Below are 20,125 nucleotides of genomic sequence, written 5' to 3'. Positions count from 1 at the left end.
TGGGCTCTTATATGCAAACATTCTATGAAAAAAATTACTCATGCATGTAGCATTATCAAAATATTTTTAAGTGTAAGAATCACAAAATTATCAAAATGATAACTGTTGAACTTGGATGCTGGGGACTTTGGTTCATTATACTAGTCTTTCCTGGAAGTAAGCTCCTCTCTAGCCAGTTTGTGGTACTTCATTTGCCCTTAAGATGTCGTTTTTAAAATGTGTTCTGAGGTGTTTTTATCTATGTTGGATCTGCCACATCTAAGTCAAACTTTTCAAATGCAAGTTACCAGCTAGTTACATTTAAAAGTTGTCTATAATGCCATGATATTAAATGTGAGAACTCATAAGCATCACCTGGGAAGGCTGTTAAAAAGCAGGTTCCTGGGCCCACCTTAGATTCTGATTAAATCCATGACTGATGGAGATGGTCTGTGGAGCACACTGATGGACGCTGTCTCACTGCTTCAATACAGGCTAAAGTAATGTGGAATCACACAGCAGGAAGTTCTACAAGAATCAGACTTCTTCTAATTTTCATACAAGGGTAACTTTATTAAAGCAAAGAAATGAATATAATTTTAAAGGACATTTTTCAAAGGACTCCACCTCCATCATATCTTCTCCTAATTTTTATCTTCACTGAGAAATTATGCAAGGTTAAGTTTACTTTTTTCTAGTGCTGCCGTCTTTGCTCGTCTTGGTAGTCTCATCTTCATTTCTGATTCTGGCTCTGGAACTTCATGATCACTAAACAGATGTTGAAATACACCAATTTAAATACAAGCTTTAAAAACAGTTTATTTATAAATAAAACTTTGTTTCTGTCATTCTATCCGTGTGTGATTGATATCCTGATTCCATTAAGCTTAAAACTAAAATCTCTAAACCAAAAAACACCGATTGGCTATCCAGCAAAGTGAACCATGGAAAACCTAACTAATTTTTTTTTATATCTACATGGAACCTGGTATTATACAGAAAAAAGCAAAAAACAAAAACCCAAACTTCTATAATGAAGCTTGTAATTAAACAGGAACCATAACAACTGCCCAAGAGTTTTTTTGGAAACTCAAGTAGTGAAAAAATAAGTTCTATTTATTTAGGCAATACATTCTTAAAACACTGTAAACAGCAAGCTTCCCCAAAAGATACTTTAATTAAAACTTGATCTAAAGTTACAAACTGAAAATATATACATTTTACCTATGAATGAATGAATGCAAGACAGCTGTAAACAGCTTCCAACAATGGCTTATTGGCAGAAACCAAAAATAAACTATATAATATCATCCAAATTATAGGCAGAATTATTCTATCATTATAAATGTAGAAAATCTGAATCTCAATAGTTTGCAAATTCAAGTTCAGAGAAGTCATACATACATGATCTTATAATTAGAGGAATACATGGAAATACAATTTGAAAGAACATAAAGATAACTACCTAGTACTAAAAGCCATGTCAACGAACAGGAAAAGCACACAAGCCAGAGGAAGTCAAATGCTCTTAGATACATAATCTAAAAAGCTGTAAATTTTCACGGATTATCTTGTTAAATAATCACAGTATAAACAAACTACAATTTTTTTTTTTTACTTCTAGACATTTTTTTTTAAATGACAATAAACCTCTTTACATATTGCAGATGTGCATGGCATACCTTTCAGAGTCAGCCTCAGCCTCAACAGTCTGACGTCTCCTGTTCGTTCTAGCTGAAGCTATCACTTTTCTCCGTCCTTAAAGACAGTATATAAATCATTATCAAAATCTATTATCAATTGCTCATTTTTAACCTGTTTTCTGGGCTACCCAAATCCTTTATTTTTCCCTCTTCAACACCCTTTCCTCCTAGTTCCCAGCCACCTTGATACAAATGATCAACACCATGGAGAAAAGGAACCCCAGCAAGATCAAAATTTTACTACTTTCTTTTGTAAGCTCTTATAATAGGCAAGGGAAAAGATGGAAATTGAGTTATAGGTGGCAAATTTTGTTAAATTTATTTGGGGGAAAGAAGCATGTGAAAAATGTTATATAAAGGAAGTACCTCATAGCACAAGGTATATGGAGAACCTAATGAAAATTAAGGTTAAAAAGAGAGATTAAGCCCATAAAACAGATCCTAAATAAATAGAACTTTAATCAGTAAGGTATAGTTTATTATAAAATATTCGAACATATACATGGTCAATTCAAATGTGTGTTCTAAAACATTTCAGTATAAAAATTAAAGCCCTTTATATGCTGGGGGGTTACAAAAATTCTAGCTAGAAATTCACAAGGTTAAGCAGTGAAGTGGCCTGTGATGCTCATTTATGATAATAAAACAGCATATATAAATGAAGTTTGAGCTATTAAAAAAAAAAGAGGTGTAGTTCTTATACCTGATTAAAAGCAATCTGATCAAAAGCAGATTATTCAGTATGATCATTTGGTTGAAATTTATATACCCTACTTATTCAAGTGAGACTTTTTCTTTCTGTTTTCTTCCAACTGTACATATTTGCTTGTAAACTTCTAATGCAGTTATACCCAAGAAAACATCCAACAATATGGGACTAATGTGAAACAGTTAGCCAGCAATTAGCATTTAAATAACTGATTGGCTACAAAACAATATTACTTTTTTCCATTTAGAAAAAAATTAAGTCTACACAGAAAAGGGCCTCAAAAAATATTTTTCAAGGATTAAAATAATGGTTGGTTCATAGGTGGAATTATTAGCATTCTTTTGATTAGTTTGCTTGGATGTGTTTTCTGATTCTTCTGTAATAAGCATGCATTGCTTTTGTAATAAGAAAATAATAAAAGATTAAAAAGACCTTGAATTTCACATTTTTTTTTCTAAGTGATCCCCTAATAGTCAACATTTACTTTATTCCAGCAAATCCCCTATTGTTGGATATCCCTTTGAAAATAAATTTATGTTGGGAAAATATGAAATAAAACGGAAAACAGAAGCCCAGAAATATACTAGGAGGATAAAAGGGACAAAAATGCTTAATAATATAAAGGATAGACCACAAACAACTGATAATATAAATATAAAATCATTGTTCATCATTTGATAATAAAAATCTTAATTTAACCCAAATAGTCCTTTGCAGTATGATCTTTTGCATCATATTTCTTTCAATCAAAAGCACTTGAAGCAACACTGATGTCTTTTAGACACAAAGCAAAACCTAATATCAGCTAAAACAAATCAAAAAGAAAGTTAAGGATACTGAAGACAATGAATGATCTTTATACCTATCTAAGGAAACAAAGTATTTCACTGGATAACAAAACTGAAAAGTTTTATTATAAGGTTAGTCAATCCAGGGGACTTCCCTGGTGGCGCAGGGGTTAAGAATCCACCCACCAATGTGGGCGACATGGGTTCAAGCCCTGGTCCAGGAATATCCCACATGCCGCGGAGCAACTAAGCCCGTGTGCCACAACTACTGAGCCTGCGCTCTAGAGCCTGCAAGCCACAACTACTGAAGCTCGCGCGCCTACAGCCCATGCTCCACAACGAGAAGACACCACAATGAGAACCCCGCACACCGCAACGAAAAGTAGCCCCCACTCGACGCAACTAGAGAAAAGCCTGCATGCAGCAATGAAAACCCAATGTAGCCAAAAATAAATAAATAAATTGAAAAAAAAAAAAAAAAGAATCCGCCTGCCAATGCAGGAAACATGGGTTTAATCCCTGGTCTGGGAAGATCCCACATGCCGCAGAGCAACTAAGCCCAGGCGCCACAACTACTGAGCCTGCACTCTAGAGCCTGCACACCGCAACTACTGAGCCCACACACAACTGCTGAAGCCCACGTGCCTCAAGCCCGTGCTCGGCAACAAGAGAAGCCCCCACTCACTGCAACTGGAGAAAGCCCATGTGCAGCAACGAAGAATCTAATGCAACCAAAACTAAATAATTAAATAAATAAATAAATTTATTTTAAAAAAAGCTAGTCAATCCATATATTACCTCTGTTGGTCTTTTGCTGAGTGGATTTCATTCGGGTTGCTTTTACATCCTTGACAGGAGTTATATATACTTCTTTGTTGTTTTCTATTAAAGGAAATACTACAATTATTAATGAACTAAATTAAAAGTAGCCTCATGAAATACTTTAAATGATCAAATCAAAGACAACCAGTCTCAATAGCAGCTATTGAAAATTTATCATAAATAAGTGTTCCAAAAAAATGTGAACACTGGAAAATAAGCAAACAAAACTCTTAGGAACATAGTATGCATGGTTATATGGTGAGTGAACACTTCTCAGTAATACACTTTCCTGAGGGGATTTAATTAGAAAAACTTTTCTTCCATTTCTGACATACAATCACATATATGTTAGAGGAGGAAAACAATGTATCTCAGTAAAGATGAAAAGGACAGAATCTTAAAAATACTCAGGTTAGTATGTCATTACCATCTTCACTTTGAAAAACAGCTGTAGTTGTGTTGTCATCCTGTGCCGCTACAACTTGGTCACCATGTTCTTTATTTCCTTTTTCTAACTGAACCTTGATTTTCTCCAAAGCTCTCACACACATTCTATCTTTTACTTGCTGTAACAGAAAACTTTTTTTAATGCAGCATTTTCTAATCTTCTTTCAAAAACGCTATATACTGATAATACAACATTCTAAAAATTCTATTAAATTTATGAAGGAAATATTTACTTCAAATGAACAAAGTCACAGCATACTAATGTATGCATAAATTAATAGAATCATGTAAATTCTACTTTGATAAAAATTTATACACATTAAGAGTAACTAGAAACTACTTACCTCCAGAATCTCATTCAGCAGAACCAGAAGATCTTTAGCAAGACTGCTAGTGAGTTCTAAAGAACTCAAGGCTTTCGTATAGACCCGAATTTCTGGTGAATATGGACATGTTAGGATCTCATTGCAAATTTTTATAGCCAGATTGTCATGAACTGTCAAGGCCTGGAAAATCAAGAGAAAAATCCTTGTCAATTGAAATGGTATGATTACAATACAGTCTGACACATCTATCATTTCCAACTAATTATCTTGACATAATCCAAAATGTCTAAAACAAAATTATCATAGTCCTACCCATGTGAGCTCCCCTTCTTGTAGAGTGGATGCCATGGTACAGGGCTCAGATCCATCTGCTTTACTACTGACCATTCATTCTCCAGGCTACCACGAGTTATGGAGGCTAAAAGTTCCCAGGTGCAGAACTGATCCAAGCTGAAGACAACGGGCTCTGCCTAAGGTCACACCTTCCCCGCAACAGTTAGTCCACATTCAATAACTGGCAGATGTACAGGTACAACAGCCTAGCCTTGTTTCAATTCTGGACAAAGCAAAGAACTATCCCAATTCTGGAACTTCTGTGAGATCAGCTGGGACCTTAAGACTGCATGACAGGGCTTCCCTGGTGGCGCAGTGGTTGAGAGTCAGCCTGCCGATGCAGGGGACACGGGTTCGTGCCCCAGTCCAGGAAGATCCCACATGCCACGGAGCGGCTAGATTCATGAGCCATGGCTACTGAGCCTGCGCATCTGGAGCCTGTGCTCCGCAACAGGAGAGGCCACAACAGTGAGAGGCCCGTGTACCACAAAAAAAAAAAAAAGACTGCATGACAGTTCAACTTCTTCCTCTGCCCAATCTATTTCCCTCACTCCTCCAAGATGCTGATCATGAGAGTACGCCCTAATGTCAACAGCTTCTTTGAAGTCTTCTGTCACCCACACTTAGGACCTCAGAGTTATCTTGGATTCCTCCATCTCCCTTGCCTCACACAAAGTTCGTTCTTCTAGGCTTTTCTACCCGTAATTTTTTTTCTATGTCAATTTCTACTACTTTTTTCTGTCTACTTTCTACTACTACTACTACTATTATTCTTTTTCTGTAAGCTTTTATCTCCTAATTATATCAACTTTTAACTGCCCTCTTTATTAATATTCTCTCCCTATTCCTCTTACCAATTCACCTCACCTAATGAAACTGACCACCAAATTAATCTGCCTAATAAGTAACTGTCATCCCATTAACCCTTTCATTATACCCTTTCATTATACGCCCTGCAAACAGAGTCAACTCCAAATTCCCTATCCTAATGTTCTTCCCTAAGGATCCCTGTCAGGATCCTTAGCTGACAGATTTTTTCCACAGTTCCCCAACATGACTTGTACTACCAGCTACATTTAATCACCTTTACTAAAAGTCTTTCTCTCTATCCAAACCACTCCCCAAATCCCAACAAGGTCTAAGTGAATTTTACTCAGTGAGATTTAAAACTAGTAATGCTGTACTCATCACCCATACCACATGAAACCTGCCATCTTCTAAAGCGCTAAAGCACTTAGTAGCTATATCACTGACCCTTACTATATTTTGCCTTAATATCCATTGTAATCTTCTTTCCAATAACATGTAACATAGTAACTCAAATGAAGTATGCAGTCACTAAGTAACAAAACAGAAGACCAATATTTTCAACTTAATCAGCTGGCATCTGAAATAATTAACACATTAATTTTCAATATGGTGAATGTTTGATCAAATGATATTAAAGGGTTAAAAACCAGCTACATGTAATTTGTGGGAGAGTATGCACTTACTATATCTTCTTTGAATTAAAAACAAAACTAAGCCCGAGGTGAGTTTCAATCTTTGAATTCTCCTTCCTTGTATCAGAAACAGAGCAGGTAAGCCAACAACTGAGGACTCAATGAGTCCTACATAACAGGTCATTATTCAGAATGATTAACAGCCAGAACTAGGTGGGGAGGGGGTAGTAAGGATGATGAATTTTCGGTAACTTCTTTTCAGTAGCAAAAATGTTAGCACTGATTACTTCTATTTTTATATGATTATCTCCCCATTTCCCAAAAGATTTTTTAAAAAATTATAGTTGATCTACAATATTATATTAGTTTCAGGTGCACAAGAGAGTGATTCAATATTTTTATAGATTATACTCCATTTCAAGTTATTATAAAAAAATGGCTACATTTCCCTGTGCTGTACAGTAATCCTTGTACAGTAATCCTTGTAGTTTATTTTATACATAGTAGTTTATGTCTCTTAATCTCCTATCTCTATCTTGTCCCTCTCCCCTCCCCTTCCCTACTAGTAACCACTAGTTTGTCCTCTATAACTGTGTGTCTGTTTTGTTATATTCATTCATTTGTTTTACTTTTTAGGGTCTGCATGTAAGTGATAACAGAGTATTTGTCTTTCTCTGACTTACTTCACAAAGCATAATACCCTCTAGGTCCACCCACATAGTTGCAAAAGATCTTTTTCTTTTTCTTGCTTTGTGTTATGTGCTACCATATAAACTAGAAATCTCAAGATCTATATGTAGCTTCTCACTATTTCAAAGAATCTGTGAGAGGGGTTATTTTACCAAAGCATGCTAGTTACCATCCCTAGACCATCCACAGGCTAACATACTCACCTACCTGATAATCTTGGGAATTCTTGGCCTGAGGATTTAATCCACTTGGTCTTGTCAAATCTACAAGTAACTCAGCAACATTAGTGATGTCTATTTCAGCTAAAGGAGAAGATGCAGGGGCATTGGCCAGTATTTGTAGAGTTGGAAGAAAGGCTTCTTCAAAACATTCCTGGTTAGTCCTATTGAAAAACAATTTGAGGTATGTTGGCAAAGAAAAAACATGATTCTTTAAAAAGCAGCAACAACATTATATATTAAATGCACCCCACCAAGATAGAGTACATATTCATCTAGGAAAGAGCCAAATGATTCAGGTAGATAGAATCTAAGTAAGTTCTTCACTTACCACTGAAGAAAAAGAACATTAACAACAAAATACTATAGATATGACTCATAGGGAGCCTGAATTTAAATTCAAGTTAGATTTTGATTTATCGATATGACTAAATACCTGCTTGCATAAGCAAACATTGGGAAGAACACGCCTAGGCAATGTCGAAGTCGAACATCCTCTTCAGTCACAGGATTGTACCATAACAAGACAAGACGAGAAAGAATCCTGCTGCTGACCAAAAGCCCAGAGAACATCAGCTTGGCTAGTCCTTCTGCAGCTCCTGTCCTGAGTTCAGACACCTATTAAAAATGACTTTCATTTAAAAGAAATTTTTTATTTGTATTTCCTTTTTAAGCCTTACACTGTAGCCCAAAATAAGTATTTGTACATAAACTATCCAAAATCATTCCTGTTATTATGAATTATTTTAAAGGCATATAAAAAGATTTTGTTTTTTCCTTTTAGGTTAAGGCTATGTGACAAATTATTAGTCTAGCTATGAAAACTTCAATTCCTTTTAAACTCTTTAGAAAAACCAAAAGATCTTATAATATTGTGAAACCAGAAATCAAAACTATATGTATTAAACACTTATCATGGTGCTAAGATATAGAAAACCTTCAGTAATGGTCTCTGCCATCAGAGGTGCCTATAAATGAAAGCTCCAGAGGTGGGTGTGGCAATGTGTGTGAATAATAGGTAAAATGTGAATAGAACGTGTACAAGTAGAAAAAGGCATTCCTAGAAAGAGAAACCAAAACAAACCTAGAGAAGAAAATGGAAAAGATGTAGTGGTATTCAAATGCAGGTACAGGTATAAGAGTAGTAATTAAAAATATTGGTTATTGAGCCTGAATTAAATTCAAGCCTCTGACACTTCCTAGCTGCATGATCTGATCCTGTGCATATTACTTAATTTCTTTGTGCCTCACTTTTTCCATATACAAAAAAAAAGGGATAATAAAACTACTTATCAAAAAACACAAAGAAATAATACATGTAAAGCTCTAAGGAGTGCTATCTACACAGTAAATCCTCAACAAATGTCAGTGATTATTATTATTGATGGAAAGTAAGTTTGCTCAGTGATCAGATTAGAGAGACCTCGAAAATTAGGTAAAGAAATATGGTTGAAGATTTTTGAAAGGGTAGGGAGATAAGATTTGAATGAGATTTCAGGAAAATTATCTAGACAGGCCATAATCTGGGAATGAAAGACAAGTCTAAACTAGAGGGGACAGGAGGAAAAACAGAGGAATGAGCAGATACAAGAACTATTTCAGAAATTTTTCAAAACTCAAAAATAAGAAGAAAAATGTAGAGGTTGATAAGATTAATAAGTGCCAGGGTACTGGCATGTGCTTTCCACATACAAACTCATTTAGGGCTCACAACAACCATGAGAGCAGAGACTTTGTTCCACTCAGCATTGAACTCTCAAGAGCATATAATGACCGGCACATAAATAGCTCTCAAATATTTGTTGACTAAATTAAAGAATTATCCCACTGAATAGGCATCATTATTTCCATTTTAAAGATAAGGAAACAGGACAGAGACAGTAAATACCTTATTGAAGATTCACAGACATTACCAGAACACAAATCTTTAAGTCTCCAACTCCAAAGGCTGCATGCCCTCTGTCTTTTTAAAAATTTCTAATATGGGAATTTTAATTGGGACAGGACTGCAAGTCTTTAAAGCATGTGAAAAACTATTATTTATGGTCCAGAGGACAGTCAAGGAAGTCAAGATTTTTTAGTGTTTATGACAAAAATAAAATCAAAGCCACAGAATCTAGTTTAGCCAAAAGAAGATTAAAGTACCTGCACTATTTAAAAAAACAAAAACCATTCATCTACTGTCAAACAGTTTTCATGTGCAACAGTTTTCCATCTATGCAATGTCAGCAAGCCCACAGCACTGGACAACTGCCAATGAGAAGTCAGTCTATCACTTGGCTAATAACTCAAAATTTAAGAAAATACTGATACAATTATACTCCAATAAAGAAAAAAGAAAATACTGATAAGGAAGGACTTATTTCCACTATTCTGCAGTCCAAATGTGAAGTAAAAAACTGTTACAATATACAAAAGACATTAAATATTGATTTAAAAAAGGTCAATCCATCAAAGAGATAATTATAAACATATACACAACAAACAACAGAGCCCCAAAATATATGAACATACACTGACAGAATTGCAGGGAGAAATAGACAGCTCTATAATAATAACTGAAGACTTCAATACTCCACTTTCTGTAATAGATAGAACAACTAGACAGACCAATAAGGAAATAGAGGACTTGAACACCACCATAAACGAACTAGAACTACCAAACATATAGAACGCTCCACCCCAAAATAGCAGACTACACATTCTTCAGGTGCACATGGAACATTCTCAAGAACAGAGGCTATATTAGGCCCAAAACAAGTCTTAATAAATTCATAAAGAATGACATTATACAAAATATCTTCTCCAACTACAATGGAATACACCTGAAAAGCAACAAGAGACGAAAACTGTAAAATTCACAAGTCTGTAAATTAAACAATACACTCTTCTTACACACCAAAGGTCAAAGAAGTCATCAAAATGGAAATTAGAAAATAATTAGATGGGGGCTTCCCTGGTGGTGCAATGGTTAAGAATCCGCCTGTCAATGCTGGGGACATGGGTTCGAGCCCTGGTCTGGGAAGATCCCACATGCCACAGAGCAACTAAGCCTGTGTGCCACAACTACTGAGCCTGCACTCTAGAGCCCATAAGCCACAACTACTGAGCCTGCAAGCTACAACTACTGAAGCATGCGTGCCTAGAGCCCGAGCTTGCAACAAGAGAAGACACCACAATGAGAAGCCCGCGTACCACAACGAAGAGTAGCCCCCGCTCGCTGCAGCTAGAGAAAGCCTGAGCACAATAACAAAGATCCAAAGCAGCCAAAAAAAAAAAAAGAAAATAATTAGATGAATAAAAATGAAAATGCAACAAACAAAAACTAATGGTGTGCATCGAAAACAGTGTTCAGAGGGAAATTTATAGCAGTAAATGCCTACATTTAAAAAAAAAATCTCAAATCAATAACTTTACACTTTAAAGAACTAAAAAAGAGATAGAAAATCGGGGGTGGGCCGGAGAGAATCAATGAAACCAGAAGTTGGTTCTTTGAAAAGATGAACACAATTGAAAAACCTTGAGTTAGACTAACAAAGAAAAAAAGACGATGCAAACAACTAAAATCAGAAATAAAAGCAGCAACATTACAACTGACCTTACAGAAATAAAAAGGATTATAAACGAATAATAAGAACTGAATACCAACAAATTAAACAACCTAGATGAAATGAACCAGTTCCTAGAAACACACAAATTACAAAAATAGACTCAAGAAGAAATAGAAAATCTGAACAGACCTATAACAATAAACAGATTGAATAAGGAAATTAGAAACCTCTCCAAAAGAAAAGTCCAAGACCAGATGTGTTCACTAGTAAATTCTACCAAATATTTAAAGAAGACTTGACACCAATCTTTCTCAAAGTCTTCGAAAACAATAGAAGAGGAGAAAACAACTCCTATCTCAGTTTATGAGGTCAGTATTACACTGATGCCAAAGGCAGACAAAGACCAATACAAGGAAACTACAGACCAATTTCCCTTATGAATACAGATGTAAAAATCTTTAATAAATTACTAGCAAATGGAATCCAACAACATATTAAAAAGATTATACACCATAACCAAGTGGGATTTATCCAAGGAATGCAAGGGTGGTTCAACATAAGAAAATCAAGCAATGTAATGTACCATAGCAATTAAAAAAAAAAATCATGGGCTTCCCTGGTGGCACAGTGGTTGAGAGTCCGCCTGCCAATACAGGGGACACAGGTTCGTGCCCCGGTCTGGGAAGATCCCACATGCCACGGAGTGGCTAGGCCTGTGAGCCATGGCCGCTGAGCCTGCACATCCGGAGCCTGTGCTCCGCAACGGGAGAGGCCACAACAGGGAGAGGCCACAACAGTGAGAGGCCCGCGTACGGCAAAAAAAAAAAAAAAAATCACATAATCATTTCAATTGATGTAGAAAAACCATTTGACAAAATTAAACATGCTTTTATGACTGGAAAAAAAAAACAGAAGATAACTTCTACATCATACTCAATGGTTAAAGACTGAAAACTTTCCCCCTAAGATCAGAAACAAGACAAGGATGCCTGCTTTAACCACTGCTATTCAAGATTGTACAGCAAGTTCTAGCCAGAGAAATTAGGCAAGAAAAACAAATAAAAGACATTCAAATTGCAAAGGAAGAATTAAAACTGTCTCTTCACAGATGACTTGGTCTTATAGAAAAAATCCCAAAGAATACACACACACACACACACACACACACACACACACACACACACGGAAACTATTGTACAAGAGCTAACAAATGAATGCAGCCAAGTTGCAGGATATGAAATCAAATCCACACACAAAACAGTTGAGTTTCTATACAACAAGAATGAACAATCCAAAAAAGGAAATTAAGAAAACAATTCCATTTACAATAGCAACCAAAATAAAATATATAGGAATAAATTTCATCAAGGAAGTAAAAAACATGTACCCTGAAAACTATATACCATTTCTGAAAGAAATTAAAAATGACCTAAATAAATGTAAAGATATTCTAGTTCATGGATTGGAAAACATAACATTAAGATGGCAATACTGCCCAATGCAATCTACATATTCAATGCAATCCCTATCAAAATTCCAATAGACTTTTTTCCAGAAATGGAAAAGCCAATCCTCAAATTCATAAGGAACTGCAAGATACCCCAAATAGCCAAGACAATACTGAAAATAAAGAACCAAAGTTGGAAAACTCAACTTCCTGATTTCAAAACTTACTATGAAGTTACATGAATCAAAACAGTCAGGTAATGGCACAAGGGTGGACACAAACAATGGAAAAGAATTGAGAGTCTAGAAATAAACCCATATTCCTATGATCAATTGATTCTCTCACCCTCCACAATGGTGCTAAAACAATTCAATAGGAAAAGAATAGTCTCTTCAACTAACGGTGCTCAGACAACTGGATGTCCACAGGCAAACCAATGAAGTTGGACCTCTACCTCACACCATGTACAAATATTAGCTGAAAATGCACCAATCCACCTAAATTAAAAGCTAAAGGAGTAAAACTTTTAGAAGAAAACAGAGATAAATTTTCATGACTTTTGATTTGGCAATGTATTCTTAGATATAACACCAAAAGCACAAGCAGCAAAAGGAAAGATAAATTAGTCTTCATCAAAATTTAAAACTTTTTAAAAATCTAAGGACATTATTAACAAACTGAAAAGACAACCTATAGGAGAAAATATTTGCATATCAGTTATCTGATAAGGATCTACTACCCAGAATATACAAAGAATTCAGAAGGATACCCCAATTTAAAAATGAGCAAAGGATTTGAATACATATTTCTCCAAACAAGGTATACAAATAGCCAAAAAGCACATGTAGATACTCATCATTAGTTATTAGGGAAAGGCAATTCAAAACAAGATGGCTAAAATTTTTACTAACAATTTTTTCTTATTAATAAAACAAAATTATTTTAAAATAACAAGTGTTGATAAGGATGGAACCCTGTTCTTTGTTGGTGGGAATGTAAAATGGTTCAGCTGCTATGGAAAACAGTTTGGCAAGTCCTCAAAAAGTTAAAGAAATTACCACATGAAATCATGAAACGCCTACAAAAAACAGGATAGTCAGCTCCTTAACATAGGTAACAAAAGCAAAAATAAACACATGGGACTATATCAAACTGAAAACCTTCTGCACAGCAAAGGAAACTATCAACAAAATGAAAAAGCAACCTATGGAATGGGAGAAAATATTTGCAAATTATATATCTGATAAGGGATTAATATCCAAAATTATATATAAAGAATTCATATAACACAATAGCAAAAAGCAAATAATTTGATTAAAAAATGGTCAGAGGAATTGATAAACATTTTTCCAAAGAAGACATACAAATGGCTGACAGATACATGAAAAGCTGCTCAATATCACTAATCATCAGGGAAACGCAAATCAATACTACAATGAGATATCACCTCACACTGTTAGAATGGCTTTATCAAAAAGACACAAGAAGTGTTGGTAAGGATGTGGCGAAAAGGGAACCTTAGTGCAGTGTTGGTGGGAATGTAAACTGGTACAGTCATTTTGGAAGGCAGAATGAAGTTCCTCAAAAAATTAAAAACACAATCCAATTTGGGTGTATATATCCAAAGGAAATGAAAATAGAATCTCAAAGAGATATCTGCATGCCCATGTTCATTGTAGCATTATTTACAAGAGCTAAGATATGGAAACAACCCACGTATCAATCAATGAATGAATAAAGAAGATGTGAGATATATAGTGCAATATTATTCAGCCATAAAAGGAAGGAAATCCTGCCATTTGCAACAACAGGGGTAGACCCTGAGAACATTATGCTAAGTGAAACAGCCTGACAAAGACAGACAAATACTGCATGATATGACATATGCAGAATCTTTTTAAAAGTCAAACTCATAGAAACAGAGTAGAAAAAATGGTTGCCACAGACTGGTGGGTGGGTGAAATATGGAAAAGGGTATACTATCAGTTCTATTATACCTAAAAAAAAATAAAAAGAAAAGAAAAAAAAGAATAAGTTCTAGACACCAAATGTAAAACATGGTGACTAGCTGATAACACTACTGTATTACTGAAATTTGCTGAGAGAACTTAAATGTTCTCACTCAAAAAAAAAAAAAAAAAGATAAATATGTGAGGATGTATTAATTAACTAGTTGGGATAGGGATCAGGGGTAAAATCCTAAAAACCACAAAAAAGGATTAATATATGACCTAGTAACCCCACTTCTAGAAATATACCCCAAAGAATTGAAAATAGCTACTCAGACAAATACATCTTCATAGCAGCACTATTCACAATAGCCAAAAGGTGGAAACAGCCCAAATATCTTTCAATGGATGAATGGCTAAACAAATTCTGGTATATACATAAAATGGAATATTATTCTGCCATAAGAAGGCTTGTGATATAAGCCACAACAGTCTTGAAAACAAGCTAAGTGAAAGAAAGCAGACACAAAGCCACATATTTTCTGATTCCATTTATAGGAAATATCCAGAAGAGTTACATCCATAGAGACAAAATGCAAATTGGTAGTTGTTAGGGGCTGGTGGTAGGGGAAATAGGGAGCAACTGCTTAATGGGTAGTTTCCTTTTGGGATAATGAAAATGTTTTAAAAATCAGAGGCAGTGGTTACACTATATTTTTAATGTACTAAATGTCAATGAATTGTTCACTCTAAAATTGTTAATGTAATGTCAATTTCACCTCAACAAAAAAACATAAAAATTTTATAATTTAAATGTTTACATATGCTATAAAAATGTAGTTCATGAGTACCCTAAGGAAAGAGATCTAATCCCATATCATATCTTAGAACTTCTACCCACCCAATGTAAGATTATTTTAAATTATTTCTTAAGACCCTTGGGGGGGAAACTTGTAAGTCACAGATCACAAAGACAGAGAAAAAAGATGAAAAAATAACCCCCCCCAACAGTCATTTCATTTTTGTTTACACTTCAATTCTCTACACAATGTAATTTGATAGTGAGAAATTAGATATATTAGAAGTGAAAGTAGGATTTAATTATAATATTCAAAAGGCAAATTTAAAAAAAATGTTAGCCAAGTTTAAACTTCAGCCTAAAAACTACAAAGAGGATAAACATATATATGCTGACAATTACCTTTCACAATAATAGGGCTATGATTATTTCTTACCTCGCTATCTAAAAAATCAGAAAGTAGTTTTAGAACATTCTTGGCTGTATCAGCCTCTTCTTCAGATTCTTTTGACTCTTGCTCTTCATTACTGTTTACTTCTGCACCTTCACTTTGAATAGCTTTGATTTTTTTCGTTTTAAATGGTTGAAATCCAAATGCCATCAGTTGGTCAAAGATTGCCTTTAAAGCACTTATTTTTATTGTCACATCATCAATTTGCAAAACCTAAATCGAAACATGCCCCACCAAAAGCAAATTAGGTATATTTTTATTGTTTATGCTACATAAAATTAACATATATCTTATTATTAATCGAACTGCAACAAGTGTCAAGTCTATATAATATTTTTTAAAACTTAAAAGTTTATTTTAGTTATTTTTTTATTTATACCATGACACTTTTATATTTCCTTCAGAAAAATTCTGTCTTCAGTCAAAAAAAATCCCTGAAGTCAAGCTGAATTATATTATTTGTTCCTTTTATATACAAAAAAGTATATGTTTAACTATGATTTTTTTATTTTTTTAAGATCTAGAAAAACTGTTCAATATATTGCAATTGTTTGGGGCCATCTATCAAGATAAAAACATTACATTCTAACCAATGAAAAGCATTCATTGGAACATCAGTACTCTTCTAGGTTATCAAGTTTCATTAAAGAAATTTTTCTTATTAGCTCAATAAATTCAGATTTCATTAATAGTGAATTCAGTTTTCATTGAACTGGACTTCTTTATAAAAGGAAGTGAACCATAAAACCCAGCAGTTTCTATGAGCCTATCCTGAATCCATAAAACCCAGCAGCTTGTATGAATCTATCCTGACTTAAGAAAACCAAATTCTTACATACCAAATTTCAAAGCCATGAAAAAATAGAGCTGAATATTTCTACTATGAAAAGATTTACTATATTTTTTAATACACTTAAATTTTGGTCACTGATAAGCTACTTGGCTATACAGCTTAGCCCATAGAATGAAGAAAAATCACCCACAAGTTGGTCAAATGAATGAATCGAGAAAAATGGCTCAAAATTACAAAACTTTGAAGGAAATTTCAAGACACATCTATTACATACTTTCTTATGGCAAGACTTGCAAATCTGCCAAAGCCAAATGCTTATTTATAAGAATGTACTGTCATGACTATTCACTACAAATTCTAAACATGCTACTCTCAACAGCATCTTGGTTTTCCTTGTCCTTCTCAGTCCCTCACTGGCTAGCAATAGCTCTCAATATTGGATATTTATTTAAGATTTCTAAATGAAATAATTTCCCTCTCCTGCCTTTCTAACAAGTGTGGATATATTTCTTAAGTCAATTTCTATTACTAAAACTTGATTAAAAAAAAAACTGATTTCTTACTCCCCCAAAATACTGCTCTTTTCCCTTAATCTAAAATCTTCCAATGATAGCTCTGAAAAAACCTTTATAAAGATAAATAATTGAATCTACTCAGTGGTTAAATTCTTTTGATTGCGAACCCCTTTGAGGACCTAATAAGAGCCCACCTCAAAATAACAGTCAAAATATAGGCAAAATTCCACAAACAATTTATTTTACTGCATTTGTATCTGGTATCATTCACATTTTTTTTTTTTTTTTTTTTGTGGTACGCGGGCCTCTCACTGTTGTGGCCTCTCCCGTTGTGGAGCACAGGCTCCGGACGCGCAGGCTCAGCGGCCATGGCTCACAGGCCTAACCGCTTCGCGGCATGTGGGATCTTCCCAGACCAGGGCACAAACCCGTGTCCCCTGCATTGGCAGGCGGACTCTCAACCACTGTGCCACCAGGAAAGCCCCTAAACTTTCATTTTTAAAAATTTTAATTCTATGACAAGGCTGCTATTAACTGTTTTGATTTGAAATTAAGGTAAAATTATGGAATGGTCTTGATAAGAAACATTCATTTATTTTTCACATGAACTTGATTTTGACAATTCTTTTTCACTACAGAAAATTATATAGGAGCAAACAGTATCAAGGCTCCTATAGCTCCGTCAAATGGGGTATGAGTTAGTATTAAATAGCTTCCTAATGCTCCAGGACACTTGTAAGCATTAAATTCATATTAATTTCTTCTGTCTGAAATGACCAAAACACTTATTATTGATGTTATGTCAGCAAAAATTAAAAGGATCAAAATCCACATTTCATCTTTAAAAGTCAAGTGAATTTATGTGTCTTTGGAAAGAGTTCTATGGTATTTCTTTTGCTGCAGTACTAGAAATTTTATATAGTTGTCTAACTCTAATCTCCTCTACTTGAAAACAACAACTTCTCAATACAATTTTTCAGAAGTACTCATAATGGTATATAGGGTATCTTAATGAACATTTTACCACATTTGTAGAGTAAAAAGCGCTATACTTAATAAGCTAGACATAAATGAACCCTTCACTATCAAATTTTCTAGTAAGATTTTTCTTCCACTTAAATAAAAAGTAATGACCAGGGGTCAATCTAGCATTTAATGACCCATCCTCTAGAAAACCAGGAAATTGAAATAGAGAACTTACTGGTTTAATTTCTTAGCAAAACCTCTTTGAAAATGTAGTATTTTATTTCCTGGGCACCTATAAAGCCAATAGATTTCAAAATAGTAAACAAGACTCCCTTTAGAATTACTACCAGAATCACTCATGCCAGTACCTGCTGATATAAATAGTAATGACTTTGTATAACACAGGGAGATTCATTCATTCATCCTGGAGCAAAACCAGATGTATGGCCAAGCACTATAAATGATTCATCTGGACAAAGTACCAAGATTTTTCTTCCAGTTTCTTTGAAAAGAAACTGTACACCATTTTAAAGATAATACTTGACATTCTAAGTTTCCAAAAGGATCTCACAATAATAGAAATTTTTCTCTGATAACAAGCATGGGATGATAAATATAAACAAAGCACTGTCAGGAATTTAATCGTTGCACATTAAATGAACTGATTAGATGTCAAGTACTCCAAAAAAGGAAATTACAACAAAAAGAAATTTCTGAGGACTGCCTTTTGACAAAAGTATGGTTTAATTTTCTTCCTTTGATACAAGTCACAAACAGTTTGACCATTTCCAGAACACATGACTTCCCCAATTTCTCCCTAATTGTATGTTTTCTTTTTCTTGGCAATGTCATATGCAACATTAAAGGATGCTTCAAGATAAGGATTTTATGTTGGGGGAAAATTCAACTATTGGTTGAGTCTTTTAATATAATCTTCATAAAAATGATAATCCATGTTGTCATGTGTTATTTTCATGTTGAACATGCAAAGCACTCCCATTCACCTGTTGGCAAGCAATTTGCACTAAAATTCCTTGCAGCTTTTTTATCCCATTACGTTTGACAACACCAAGAGGCTACATGAATCACACTGTCTTTTTACAGGGGGAGGTGGAGGGAAGTATATTTTCCAAATAAAACTAGGCCCAAAAATGTTAAAAACATGTCCAAAGGAGTTAAAAAGTCAAATGCATTCTACTGATACACTAGACTTAATCCCCTCTTGTCTACTCAGTAGCACTCTAGCAACTGCCCTCTCTTCCCTATATTGTTTTTTTCCTTTCAAATGGGTCATTCTCATTAGGATTCAAACAGGCTGTAATTTTCTCCATCCTAAAATAATTCAAACCAAACCAAAAACTCTTTTTACCCCATATCCTCTCTTGCTACCACTCCATTTCTCCATTACTCCTAACAAAATAAAATCTTGAAAGAGTAGTATACACTGGCTGTCTCCAATTCCTCTCCCATAATTCTCTTTGGACCACTCCAACAGGCTTTGCCCTGTGCATAAACTAAGGCACATGAAAGTCACCAAACACTTCCTTACTTGCCAAAAATGGTCAACAATGAATCCTTATTAACCTGTCACCAGCATTAGACAGTTAGGTCACCCTGGCCTCTCTAAAATACCATCTTCACTTGCCTTCTAGGACATCACACTCTCCCCTAACTATCTACTTCACCTTGGTCTTTACTGGTTCCTTTTCATCTCTCTTACCTTAAATGTTACCTGAGGCCTAGGGAACTATAAAGTTGAGATCTCCTCTCCAACTATACTCATTTGTCAGGTAACATCCAGTTTCTAGGCATTGGATACTATTATAGAATAAAGACTTCCAGATTCCTCTCCCCAGCCTGGGCCTCTCTCCTATCTCCAAACCCACTTAAAAATGCCTATTCAATATATCCACTTGTACCTCAAACTTCAAACTTACCATGTCCAAAACTGAACTCCTTACCTCACCTATCTGCCGTAAAACCTGTTATTCTGTTTTCCCCATCACAGGAAAGGGCAATTCCATCTTTCCAGTTATTCTGGCCAAAATCCTGTTTTCTTCCACTTCTTTCTCTCACACGCCACATCAAATTTATCAGCAAATTCTATAGACATTGTCTTCAAACTTAAATTACCATCACTTCTCATGACCCCAATAATCACAACACTGGTCCAGGTCATCATCACCTCTTTCCTGGA

The 20,125-nt window shown here is 34.8% G+C and overlaps 1 protein-coding gene across 1 annotated transcript in view; it reads right to left on the bottom strand.

Annotated features, from left to right (window-relative positions):
• Window positions 1-373: 373 nt before the first annotated feature.
• The window catches only part of NCAPG (non-SMC condensin I complex subunit G), a gene marked incomplete at its 5' end in the record, with an annotated part of 46,258 nt that continues 26,506 nt past the window's right edge, over window positions 374-20,125 (bottom strand). Inside the window, 8 exons of the mRNA XM_082837571.1 lie at window positions 374-747; window positions 1,662-1,737; window positions 3,978-4,061; window positions 4,429-4,567; window positions 4,793-4,954; window positions 7,447-7,621; window positions 7,894-8,075; window positions 15,640-15,867. Coding sequence (XP_082693697.1) covers window positions 648-747; window positions 1,662-1,737; window positions 3,978-4,061; window positions 4,429-4,567; window positions 4,793-4,954; window positions 7,447-7,621; window positions 7,894-8,075; window positions 15,640-15,867 — 1,146 coding nt within the window. The 3' untranslated portion in view covers window positions 374-647. The remainder of the gene's footprint in view (window positions 748-1,661; window positions 1,738-3,977; window positions 4,062-4,428; window positions 4,568-4,792; window positions 4,955-7,446; window positions 7,622-7,893; window positions 8,076-15,639; window positions 15,868-20,125) is intronic.

Source organism: Leucopleurus acutus (assembly GCF_964270905.1).
Source record: "Leucopleurus acutus genome assembly, chromosome: 4".
NCBI lineage: Eukaryota > Metazoa > Chordata > Mammalia > Artiodactyla > Delphinidae > Leucopleurus > Leucopleurus acutus.
This window is presented reverse-complemented; position numbering and strand designations above follow the sequence as displayed.